The sequence below is a fragment of the Talpa europaea genome (genome assembly GCF_964194135.1).
Source record: "Talpa europaea genome assembly, chromosome: 5".
NCBI classification, from domain to species: Eukaryota; Metazoa; Chordata; class Mammalia; order Eulipotyphla; family Talpidae; genus Talpa; species Talpa europaea.
Window position 1 is genome coordinate 120,872,499 of NC_140071.1, and position 13,009 is coordinate 120,885,507.

Sequence of the window (13,009 nt, forward strand, 5' to 3'; positions counted from 1 at the left end):
TCAGGGCCTTAACTTACACAAACCAAAGTAGCCATTTAAAGCATTAGATACTGAGGTACAGGACATACGATGGGGGGTGGGAGGCTTCACCATCTGAAGCTTACACCAAACTCTGCTCTATCGACAGCTGAGCTTTGCTAGTGCTTGGGCATGGTTGAGGGTAAGAGCGTGTCTGCAGAACGGAAGGAGGACAGCTGTGTGCTACAAGTACTAGAACATTTTAGAATGCATTGGTAAGGAGACATTCCCACATTGAAGGGAAGAGGAGAAGAAAGCTAAGCCCCTCCCCGTGGGCATTAGGCTGCCTTGCAGAGGGCCACAGCAGAAAAGCGGACTTCCCCTTGCTCACGCTCAGTGAATTCCCTGCAGACCTTGGCAGCATCCTGAAAAGGAGGAATAACCAATTAATACCCATACCATTAATAATCCAAACAGCAACACCTCAAAATGCAAGTTTCAAAGGGAAAGCACCAGTAGGAACCATTTAGGCTCAACTTCAATTTATGCAAAACATAATGTTTTACTCCCATAAAGCTTGAAAACCAGGACTCAAGGCAAAATTTCTTTTTTGGTCTGGTGATGGAGAAAAGACAGGCACCCACATCTCAGACTGGATGCAGAAGCTCTGACTCCATTACCATGTCACCAGATGCTGTGCTTCTCCCACTTCATGCCTGGTTTTGACAAAACTGGATTACTAGCAAGCTTTTCTTCAAATCTAGATAGAAAGTTGTTCTCTATCCCATAAGGGGAAATAAGAGAAATGTTCCTAGCTTAAACTGCCAGAGCAGAGATAACTTTCAAGATTTTACAAAAAGCACTAAATACCTGGTATTCTAGGAGTAAGACAAGTGACAGGTTCTTTGCTGGTGGAATGATGTGTTACTAATTCTAAGACCTAGATTACAAAGACTGACATAAAATTGACCCCAATGCTAATTATTTACCATATTGTAGGGTTTAAAAATCTTGGAATTCAATCAGGCATTACATTGTAAAGTGCAATGAAAAGACAGTCCCATAAACCACTTTACATGAGAGACTTTTAGGGGACACAACAGCCATGGAACATCAGCACTCAAAATCTAGAAATCAATTCAATAATGAATTCAGCCCTCGTCAACCACAATGGAGAGTCATGTTGCTTTGAAACAACTCAGAAAAACTAAAAGGGAAGGAGACCGCCATCTACATGTTATCTTCTATCAGAAGTTTTAATATACTGATAGTCCAGATTGATTTGAGAAGTTTAAACAAGGCTTTACCTCCTCCACAACTCAAATTCTACTCATATGACAGTTTCAGGTATCCTAAATGGGGCATATTTTATGTATTTATAGAATAGTGTCACACATTATATAGAACATACCTTAGAGCTTTGTTACAAAGATCTGTCTTTTCACCCCAATGGGTAAAAACCAGAAATCCTGCCATTTGTTCTTATTCTCTCCCAGAAGTAAATTCCAATTTTCTCATACAGATCCCCCCAACCCCAATCCTACTTCTCCAGGTCACTTTTCACTCCATGCTATTCTTGTACACCCTGTGTTATATCCAAGAATTAGCTTTAACATATCTCAGGTATAAGTAACAATGAGCTAGGTAGAATGGCCTCCCCTTTGAGGGTAGCATAATTTGGTCCATTAGCACCTTAAGGTCACCCAGCCCATGTTGTTCCAAAGACAGGTAAATAAAGAAAGGTAGTTTAGGGACTCCCTGGTGGTGTAAGGGGTTAAGACGCACCCCTATGAAGCTATCCACAGTCATTGCAGCATGAATTTGATCCCCGCACAGGTAAGTGACCCACATGGCTCAGTAAATTTCTCCTGTCTCGCTGGCTGCTCCCCTCAGCAGTGTATTTCAGTCCCCCAGTTCTGCTCCCCACTGTTTCTGGTGAATCCTTTCACTCCCCTTACCACTGGCCTATACCCCAGTTCTTGTATATATTTTTTTTTTTAAAAAAAAAGAAAGGTAGTTTGGACAGTGGCTGAGTGCAGACCGTAGAGACACAGTCTAGATTTGAGCCATGGTTCTGCCTATTATGTCACTCTTCTTGGGCATTACTTAACCTCTGTACCTCAGTTTCCTAATCTATTAAATGTGAGTATCACCTAGATCCCATTAAAGGGGTTTTATAAAAGATACGTCACTAAAAATAGCATCTGCAGCATCCAGCAGAGGAATCAACAGGCTATGGGCAAAATTTAGCCCTATTCCCATTTCAGTGGGATAGTCATTCATTCCTTTAGCCTCTTGTCTTTGGGCTGCACTATCTGCCACCTGAAGACTAAAATATTTTCCATCTGTTTTTTAATAAGTTTGCAGACCTCTGGTCTACGCACAGAGTTCAAAAAAGTTTAGGTATTTTTACAAATGAAGTAACTAAACCTTAACAGCACATTTTTTAATCACAATTAAGTACTTTTTCTTTCTTTTTTTTTTTAATTTTATAAAGGCATGTTTATTTATTTATGTATTTATGTATTTGCTTGTTTTGTTTATACATGCACTGGGTACAGTCAGAAGCGCAGGAGGGTGAGAGAATTCACCAGAGCCAGCGCAGGGAGCAGAGCAGGCAGAAGGACCGAAGTACACTGCTGAGGGGAGCAGCGGGCGGCAGGAGAGGTCTGCGCGCCATGTGGGACCCTCCTCTGGTGGCCGGGGAGCAGCCGGGGATCGAACCGGTGCCGCAGAGGCTGCGGGCAGGTTCGCAAACCAGCGCTCAACCGCTGCGCCACCGGGGAGGCCCCAGTACTTTTTCTTTATAACAGCAAATTGATTCAACTATGACTTGTTTTCAAGATGAGAGACCTAGAGAAGCCACCAACTCTGGTCCAGAAGAGGCTGCTGCAGTCATTTGTACCAGGATGGTTACAGAGGCCCTGGATCTAAAACTTCTTGTCAGGCATGTTTTAAATGTGCTCCTTTCACCCTGTAACAGTGGGCAACATGAGAGCTCCTAAAGTTAACTGCCTAACCAGAATCCACCACGTTACCTACGAGACTGACCCAAATCCAGCAGTCTCCGAGGGATTAGGAAAGGCTTGAGTTGCTGTTCCACACGTTGTCAGCTATCATGTAATTTAACAAGAGAACGACAGTCACCTTAATCCCACATGAAGTAAAGCATTGGCTTTTCAGGGTAATTCTAACCATGGACTAACGACAGCACACGCTCCAGATTAGTCAGGACTGCTCAGAGGAAACCTGTTTAATACCATTTGCTATAAAATTAAGGTAGAATTACTAAGATGATCTTTAAGCCCTAAAGACTGCTATTAACCCAGATAATTGATACTAGCTGCACTGGAATAGTACTTTAGAATACACAATTTGGCCAAAAAAATGTGGATGCTAACAGAGACTGAGTCCAAAGATTACCTGTAACAGTGCGTCCTCCGAACTGGTGCCATGGTTCACAGGAAAAGGCATTCGTCCATCTGTAAGAAAAAAGCCAGGCGTTTCAATTTTCTCTGCATGTTTTCTGGCTACTGTGCTTGCTCAGGCTGAAGGGACATTTTAGATTCTTCCAAACACAAATGGTAACTCCCACAAAGAAAAGGCTGGTTACGAAGCAACAGACTGGAAATAGGATTCAAGTATTCCTAGTACCCAACCCAGGCAATTCTAACCTACATGCAGACAAGTTACATAAGTCCATAAACCCAATATGGCTACCCTGATAGACGTGCTCGTGCCCATTTTGGAAAAGACCACAGAGCAGAAGTCAGATGCAGTCTCTCTGGGGTACAGAGAGAAGAAGGTAACCTTGAGATTTCTTTTGACCTTCAATGACTACTCAATAAACCTAAGTCTCATTTGCCCTCAAGTCAAGGCCATGTCATGACTTGAGACAACACAGCTGTAAGTCTCCATTAGTGGAAGGGGAGGACTCTTGACAAAAATCGATACTTTTTCTTGTTGCAATACACCAATTAACAGCAATTACCCTGTGTATTCAAATCTTTTTTACAGAAACAAGGCCACCTATGGGCTAATTGGCCTATGAGCATTTATCATTTTTTTTTCCCCCTTAAAGGTTTAATTATGTATACAAAAAACAGGGGTGCAGGCCAGAGGTGTGGGGGGTGAGAGGATTCACCAGAGACAGAGTGGGGAGCAGAACAGGCAGACTGACTGAAATCCACTGCTGAGGGGAGCAGTGGGTGAGTCAGGAGAGGTCTGCTGCGCCATCTGGGTAGCTCCCTCGTCAGGTATTGAACTTGTGTTACAGTGGCTGTGGACAGCCTAATAGTACTGAGGCTCAACCCCTTGTACCACCAAGGAGGCCCTGTTTATCATTTTCTAAATGTATTCCTTGACTGAAAAGGATGATGCTGGGAGACCTACACTGGTAATACTTTAGCAGAAAGTGGTAGGGAAAATGTGAACACCCACACCTTGAACTGTGCTAATTCTCATTATTGGAATAATACTTCCAGGTCAGTTGCCTGAAACTATTTTAAAGGGCTAAGTAGCCCCATGAAAAGACCTAACTGTTCTGACTTCACATATACTAAGTGCCATAAAATTACTTATCAAGATTATAAGAAGAATGAAGACAAAAAGCACGCATGATGCTATATTAGACACCAAAAAGGGGGTAAAACGTACCAAGTTCATAGAGGTGGCCATCCACGTTATTAAACAGAATAAAATGAAAGTTCACTTTGTCATCTACCTGAAGAGAGCCAAGAGATTATTTTTGAAAGTATTTTATAAGTGGAACTTAATTTGTTAAACATCAATTCTCTTGTTACTCAAATATCCTTGACCAATTTGCCTGTATGTATTTTAAGTTACAACAGCTACTATTCTAGGCCATATTCTAAACCCATTAACGTAGATTAACTGTCAGAACTCCATAAAGATGCTGTTTCATGTTTTTTACTGAGGACATTAAATCTTAGGGAAGCTAAGTATCTCATCCAAGGATAATACCAGAAAGTGGTAGACTCAACAGTTATGTCACTGTCAGTGACTTAAATCTAACAGCTGACTCACAGGCTCTGCTCATCATAATGACACATTTAAGTTTTTCAAACTGTCAGTCCTTAGTATATCCTCAACAGTTTGTAAGAATACAAACAATACAATTGAATAGTCAATTGAATACTCAATTGCTAGGAAAGATGTTACTCTATGAGACTCACTTGAATTTAAACAGAGTACTAGCAGCTTGAATTCACCCAATACTAGGAATCTCACATTTGACATAAATATTAATTTTTTATGAACAGGTTTGGTCAAAGCATTATTCTGCTAGAATTTCTGAGGCTAATTGGCCTCAGGAATAAAACAACAACAACTAGGTTCCACTAAGAGGCTTCTGCTCATCTTTCAGGGGTAACACAGCCTGACTCTAGTTTCTACTTGCATTTACCCGACATTGGCCTTCCTGTGCCACAGCATCATGGGCTGCCTGAATGGCCTGCAGGGGAAAAAAAATGAGTAATTAGCACAAAAACCTCCAAAGTTACTGGAAATGCAATGCTCTGTAAGTTCTCTTCCTACCTCATTCTTTTCAAAGCATTTTGCTCTGTCTTCAGGGGACAACTTCTCTGTTTCTGAAAGAAACTGTTTCAGGACTGATCCATCCTCTTTTTTAAAGAGAAAAAAATGCAATTAGCACAGATAAATAATGCACATGGGTGCACATTTATTGCTGACAAAAGCTTTTGCACAGTCAGACATGTTTGAGAACCTGACTCTACTATGGTCTCCAAGCACACAGACAAGTTCTTTTTCCTCAGCCTCCTTCTCCACTTACCCCCTACAGCCTACTTTCAAGCTGGAAGATTCTATTCCTCCAGTGTGACCAGCTCATCCTTGCCTCTGCTACCTATTACCTCTGGCCTCTCTCAATTCCCATTTCAGGCTCATCTTGCAAATCTCTTATCACTTTGTTATAGCACTTTCAACTGGCTAACTTGTAAAACGCCATTTGTGAGCTTCTTTAGAGTGCTATAAAAGCAGGACTTCTCTTGTCTGCTGCTGTGTTTACAGCACAAATCAGTGTACAATCACTGATTGATGCACACCTGATGCATTGTTGAATCACACTAATAACAATTCTCAAACCAAGATTTTTATTTTGGTGTGGAAAATGCAAGCTTATTAATTGTTACCCAGATAAGACACTAACATAATGATCTTAGAAATGTACAGAGCCAGTCTGGCCTAGAAACAATGGTGGGCTGAGAGTTGGTATAAGCCCTCTGTCATGCTCGGTGTGGATGAGTCTAGGAGACACTGACCACACAGGCCCAGAGCAACCTACACTTCAAAAGATCTCAATTTGAAATGTCAGCTCTAAACTTCAAAATCTACTAATGGAACAATCAAGATTTGGAAGGAACCTCTCTCAGGTCTGTGACCGAGATTAAGCCTCTGCTGACTTCAGGAACACAGTATCCTAAATAAAGTGAGATATGCTACAGAAAAAATAGAAAGGATGAGGCTATAACTTTTGAACATGGCTCAGTCAATATTTGAAAAGGCAACTTCTAGAGGATTTGGATATTCTGACCAGATAAGCCTTTTTTGTTAATTTCACAAGTTTACCTGGAGTAGAGTGTGGACCTCACTTCTTTTTTGATGGAGTTTTGTTTTGTGGCCTTTCTATGTACCCGATGTGGCCTCTCTCTGCACCTCTGCATGTATGGCCTCTGTGCATGTGTGTGTGTATTTGTGTAGGATTTGGAAAAGGCACTCCTGCACAACTGCCCTAAGACAATAACCCACATCACAAGGCAGCTGAGGACACCTAGGTAGCTGGTGACTAATTGTGTGCCCATGGCCTCGGAGGAGCTCAGAAATTACATCAAGTGTCTCTGTCAGAAGTCCTCCCTGTATATGTGGCCAGCATGTCCCCTCCAGCTCCCCATAAAGTTGATTACCCTTTGTCTCCCCTGGACCCTGTTCCTCCTGGTCATTGTCACATAATCAATCATGCTTGCTTATTACTGCTAATAAATAGCAAGACATTTGCCTTGCAAACCTGCTCCACAACTTGGTCCCCTCAGTGTGTCCCTGGGGACGTGCTGGTGTGTTCCCAACTCAATGTTGTCTTAGTATTTTTTTTTTTAAGATTTATTTTTATTTATTTATTTATACAAGCACTGGGTACAGTCAGAAGCGCGGGAGGGTGAGAGAATTCACCAGAGCCAGAGCGGGGAGCAGAGCAGGCAGAAGGACCGAGGTACATTGCTGAGGGGAGCAATGGGCGGCAGGAGAGGTCTGCGCGCCATGCGGGACCCTCCTCCAGTGGCCGGGGAGCAGCCGGGGATCGAACCAGCGCTGCAGAGGCCGCGGGCAGCTTCACAACCCAGTGCTCAACCGCTGCGCCACTGGGGAGGCCCTGTCTTAGTATTTTTTTTTTTTTTAATAGAGGCATGTTTTTTATTTATTTAGTTTGTTTGTTTTTGTTTTTGTTTATACATGCACTGGGTACAGTCAGAAGCGCAAGAGGGTGAGAGAATTCACCAGAGCCAGAGCGGGGAGCAGAGCAGGCAGAAGGACCGAAGGACACTGCTGAGGGGAGCAGCGGGCGGCAGGAGAGGTCTGCGCGCCATGTGGGACCCTCCTCCGGTGGCCGGGGAGCAGCCGGGGATCGAACCGGCGCCGCAGAGGCCGCGGGCAGCTTCGCAACCCAGCGCTCAACCGCTGCGCCACCGGGGAGGCCCTCTTAGTATTTTTTTTAAAGGTATTTACCTGCTATGAATAATAGTATGAGCTATTGAAGTTATTCAGTTCTTAAGACACCCCAACCCCACAGGCTAAATCTGGAGTTGACAAACTACTACTACCTACTTCTATAAATAAAGTTTTATTGAAAACAGTCACATCCCATGGTTTGCATGTTGTCTATGGCTGCTTTTGCATTATGAGGGCAGAGACCAGATGATCCTCAAAGCCTAAGCTATTTACACTCTGGACTTTTACGATTATGGACTCTTGGTCTAAATCACACATGATGGGCCATGCACTTTAACATATCTTAGAGATGTTAATTGTGTTTAAACTCTTTTCTTCTACATCCTCCACCTTGTGCATCAGAGGTGAATTAAAGCCCTTGACCTGACTTTGTTCAGTTGATCTTTCAAGGTTTCAACCTGCTTGCCTGCAGGAATTTATCACGTAGTATGTGTTTAGGTGCCTTAAGCTATTTGATTATGTTGCTTATAAAACATACAACCATTAAAAATAGGTCCTAGTTGTTGACATTTTAAGGCTTACTCTTATTTTTTAGAATTTAACAGGAACAAGTGAGAGTCACTATAATAATGGACCCTCGAAGGTTCTTTTTCCTTTGCTTCACATCCATCAAAGCTGTCTGTGAATGGAAGAGCTTCTGCAGAGAAGCAGTATAAAACTGCATAGCATTAACTCTTCCTCTACAAGAAGAAACCAAACCAGGCTTCTTGGATAAAGTTTCCCGGTAAAAAGGAAACATGGATTTACCCGCTATTTCTAACTGGAGAAGTAGACATCAAAAATTTCTAAAGCAATGGCTTTGCTGAATAGACCCTAGGAATTAAGGTTTATAGTTAACTAGAGGTCAACAATTTCCAAACCCACTTACCAAATTCTAGTTTGTCCTTATTATTGGCCACTGCGTGGATGAGTCCTATGGTACCACAGGAGTTCCCAATGGTCTGCTTCATGAAGTACACTTTAGGGCTGACTTCTTGTCCCTTCAGTTCTTCAATCTGTTTTTTTCTGAAGTTCTCATGCTGGGATATAAAAAAAACACTTTTGTATCTTCAACTGAAAATGTAAGAACAGATGGCAGCACAGCGAGTTCTACCACCTAAATTGAAACACAAGTGGGATGTGTGACCAGGAGCCTTGGTTGGAGTTGCTGCCCAGCACCAGAGCATGGCCTGTCTGCCTCCCACGCCAGCCCATAGGGTTCTCAGAGGTTCCGAGACTCCACCCTGATGCTGCAGTGCAGCACTGGCCTTGGATATTACCCAAGGCTTTGTCTAGACACCACTGCAACCTTTCCACTTGAAATGGATGGCGTCAGGAAGTCAGAAAAGCAGACAAGTTCATTCTTTCCTCCCTTTCACACCAACAACAACTGTTTCACGTAGGCATTGCAATTAAGCTTTGGTCAATTTACCCTCCAACAAGAACATCAACCAGTTTATACTTCACTATTTAAGGATCTACTTCTCTCTAAGTGTACTTCAAAAAAGCCTTAATTGAAGATACAGTTCAAAAAAAAATTCAACTATTCCCTCTCCCCATATTTTTAGATAAAAGACTAGGTTATTGGGCTGCAATTTCACAAAAATATATCATCCTACAAGATGATGTGATAGGTTGTCTTTGCCAGATGGTGTCATGAAGGGCAGATAAACAATTGCAGGTGGTGTGAATAAATGAAAGAGACTGGATAGTTTTCCTTAAAGCAGCTGTTAGCTCTGTGTACAATAATTTAGTGACTTGTCTTAAGCTTTCACTAGCTAGGTTTTAAAGACCTTAAAAAGTATGACTTCTCAGTGAAAAGTATTAGCAGGGTGCTAATAATATAGAAGCTAATTCCCCATAACTAATGAAATTCAAATTGCAGACCAGAAACATTTCCAATTCTAGCAGCTTGTATATAAAATGAAGTTAAAGCCTGGTCTGTGGCACCACCAGGTGCCTAAAGAGCTCTTGTCCCACAAGATCAACTTAATTCTAACTAGGAGGAAGTTCTAGCATTATTATCTACCAGATCCTTGAATTACCTAAGCTGCTCATTGACTGAGAAGGATTTTCACTTTTCTACATTAATTAAATTATTAATGGGATAACACCACCCTTTAAGGTTTTTTTTTACTTTTACATGGGGACTCTTATGTAATTATTTCATTGTTGCTTAAAATGAATGTTTTAGAAGTGGTCTGTTTGGGATTTTATAGTACTCGAAATTCTAACTTTTAGATAAATAGATGCTTTCCAAAATAACATTAGCCTGCTTGGAAATGAACCTGTAAACCTCAAGTTTTCTTTGAATTTCCTGCAGCGTTCAGCCTAGTCGCTGTTTTACATGGCCAGATCTAATATATTGAACTGGTGCTAAAGGACAAAGTAGTGAGCTCTTTGAAACGAAATATTCAAACCAGAATGTTCTCTAAAACAAGAGTGACTTCATCTAGAAAAAGGAGCCCAGTGGGCTTTTGAAGTAAAAACATGCTGCACCACTGCCTCCCAGAGGCCTGGCCTGAGTGCTGTTCAAAACCTGCGAGTCATCATGGTTTCTCTAACAAGAAAGGTCGGTGAGAGGCTGGAGAGAGAGGGAGGTGGCTGCATTTGCTCTGAACAGGGATGCTAATTTGACTTGCAGTTACTTGGCAACTGTTATTCTCTAAGTAAAAGTTTTGATAATCAAAACATGTCAGTGGGTTCATCCTAACAGTGTCTAAGTGTTTTAACCCACTAATCTTAGTCCACGGATTTGCAAGCCGTGGAATTTTCCAGAGGGCTTAACCCATACTGACAATGACTCCAAAACACCCAACCTTAGGAGAGGGCCTCACTCTGTCTAGATTCAGTGAAGCTAGTGTCCCAACTTTAGCTAATTTCAACCATGCCCAAATCAGGGGTCAAGTGAAAGCAATGGGTAGACAATGCCATGCTAATTAGTGGGATTCCATACATCGCAAGACAACAATTATCCCAGCTACCTTTTTATATTTGATGTTCAGCGTTTGAGGTACATATATCCATGCACACTTGTAGGAGGAAGACCATCTAAAGGGAAATGAAAAGGTATTTCTAAGACTGCTCTAATGCCCACCTATTTCATTTAGCTACAAGATCAGAGACAAAAGATAAGAGACAGGAAGGAGGCTCCCTCCCTCACAACCACAGGTATTGGTTGTTTGGGTTTTTTTTTTTTTCTTTCTTTCTTTCTTTCTAAAGGCTAAAAACCAAGTGCGCATGTTTAGTGGATGGATGGGAAGACTAGTCCACCGGAAACTCAGCAGCAGCGGAGGTGAAGAATTAGAGAACCCCCATTGTTTTCTTGTGACTTAGCAAGCCATTCCCCTCCATTTTATAGCAAGGTGGGAATCTGAGAACCAAACAATAAATTGGCTTCTAAGGACCACTCCTTGGAGTGGAAGGCTCGGAAAAGCCTAGATTCTAGCGATCTCATGAGTAGGCGGAGTTATTTTCCTGGAGAAACTGGGATGCAGGAACTGAAATGCTGCTTCACTTATAAATTCAAGGCAATCTGTGCGGATGAGCAAGGAGGCAATAAACGCTATTACAATACAGCTCCAGAGTAGGTACCAGAAAAGTATCTGCCCCTCCCTCCCAGGGAGGCGCACCCTGTATGCCCCGGAGGGAGGGAACCGTTTTGCTAGGTCTGGACACCAGGCCAAGCGGCGAGGGGAACCGGAGTCTATCAACATGCCCCCCACGCCTCCCTCGGGTTTGGGAACATCGCATCGCGCACCGTCGGGGGGGCGGCGCGCCCCAGACCCCACGCCTTACCTGGGCGGTGAGGGGAAACAGCAGCAGCAGCGCGCAGGCAGGCGCTGGCACGGAGCCCAGGGCCTCCTCTTCCAGCCCCAGCACATCAGCGAAGCGCCACTGGCCGGCGACCCCCAGCCGGGCCAGCACCTGCGGAGAGGAGACAGGGCGGCCAGGCGCGCGCGCACCGGCACGTCGCGGGCACCTGTCTGGGGCGCGCTCGGGGGGCGAGGGCGGGGCCGGTTGGCGCGCCCCCCGCGACCCCTCCCGAGCCCTGGGAGGAGCCCCGCCCTGCCCCGCCTCCATCCCCACCCGGCGGGCGCAATGACACAGCACAAAGCGGGGCCCACACGTGGCTCCCGCGAAGCCCGGGCACCCGAGTCCGTGCGCCCCGCGCCACGCCCTCCGGGGCTCGGCCTGGCGCTCGCGGGGTGCCGCCCCCACCAGACCACCCCTCCGGGTTCGCAGTCACTTCGCCCCACAGATGCCGGGGCAGAGGCGGGCGGCCAGACCGCGCCCCACACGGCCGCATCTGGAAGGCGCAGGGCGCCGCTCCATCCCTGCGAAACAGCCGGGGCCGGGGGCGCCTCCCCCCGGCGCTCCCGCGGGAGGGGGGCAGAGGCGGTGAGAGACGCCACTCACTTTGTTCAGCATCTGAAAAGCAAATGCAAAGAAATACAGAAATCAAACCAGTCGGCGATACACCTGCCAGCCGAAGGGGCCCCTCGGCCCTGCGCGCCCCGGGCCGCGGTGCACCTGCGCTCACCTCGGGGTTGATCTCCATCGGTTTGAGCTGCATCTTGGCGAGTCGCCGGAGAAGCCACGAACCGGAGAAGAGGAAAAACAGCGAGCGGAGCCGCCCAGGCTGCCTCTATAAAGCGCCGGCCTGACGCACTGTGGGTGCCTGCGCGGGGGGAGCAGGGGCAAAACCAAGCGAGGGGAAAACCGTCGGTCGTGGCCAAGTGGGCACGAATCCCCCCTTACGCAGTGCAGAGTGGTACGGCCGGGCCCCCAAACCTTGCAGTCTGACTTGCGGGTGAGAAAATCTGTGGTTGTGGAGACGGGTTTTGTTGGTGGGTGTTCCTTGAGTGTAGGTAGCAGTCCTTTGGATGGAATTAAATTTTTTGTGAAGTTGCTGGAAACCCACCGTTTCGACTATCCTAATTACCCAAAGCCTAAGGGTCTGTGAAGCATTGAGAAAAAGCCCAAATTCAACAGGTATCTATTTAATATGAATATAAACATGTCTCCCAAATCTCGTAGCAGTTTGTGCTTGACCTTAGACTATTTATCCTCCATGTTAAATTAAATCAGGGCCGAGGTTCGATTTTAATTGACTGCCTAAAATAAAACATAGTCTAGAATATAGCAGATATTGTATTAGTAATGCTGATGTAATGTGACACCCGGGGAAGAATTGGTCGGTCATGGGTAAGCGGTAGAAACCTGGGGGATGTGACCGTAATAGAACACCACACACAGAAGGTAGGTGGTCAGAGACTTTAGGAAGCAATTCCAGCGAGAAGACAGGTAGTAT

General features: G+C 44.8%; 1 protein-coding gene across 1 annotated transcript; it reads right to left on the reverse strand.

Annotated features, from left to right (window-relative positions):
• Positions 1–296: 296 nt before the first annotated feature.
• UCHL1 (ubiquitin C-terminal hydrolase L1) lies at positions 297–12,271 on the reverse strand (the record flags this gene model as incomplete). Its single annotated transcript, XM_084233595.1, has 9 exons — positions 297–383; positions 3,382–3,440; positions 4,615–4,681; positions 5,384–5,431; positions 5,515–5,600; positions 8,585–8,735; positions 11,494–11,622; positions 12,115–12,126; positions 12,239–12,271. 9 exons carry the CDS (start codon positions 12,269–12,271, stop codon positions 297–299), a joined length of 672 nt encoding a protein of 223 aa, XP_084089721.1.
• Positions 12,272–13,009: the final 738 nt, after the last annotated feature.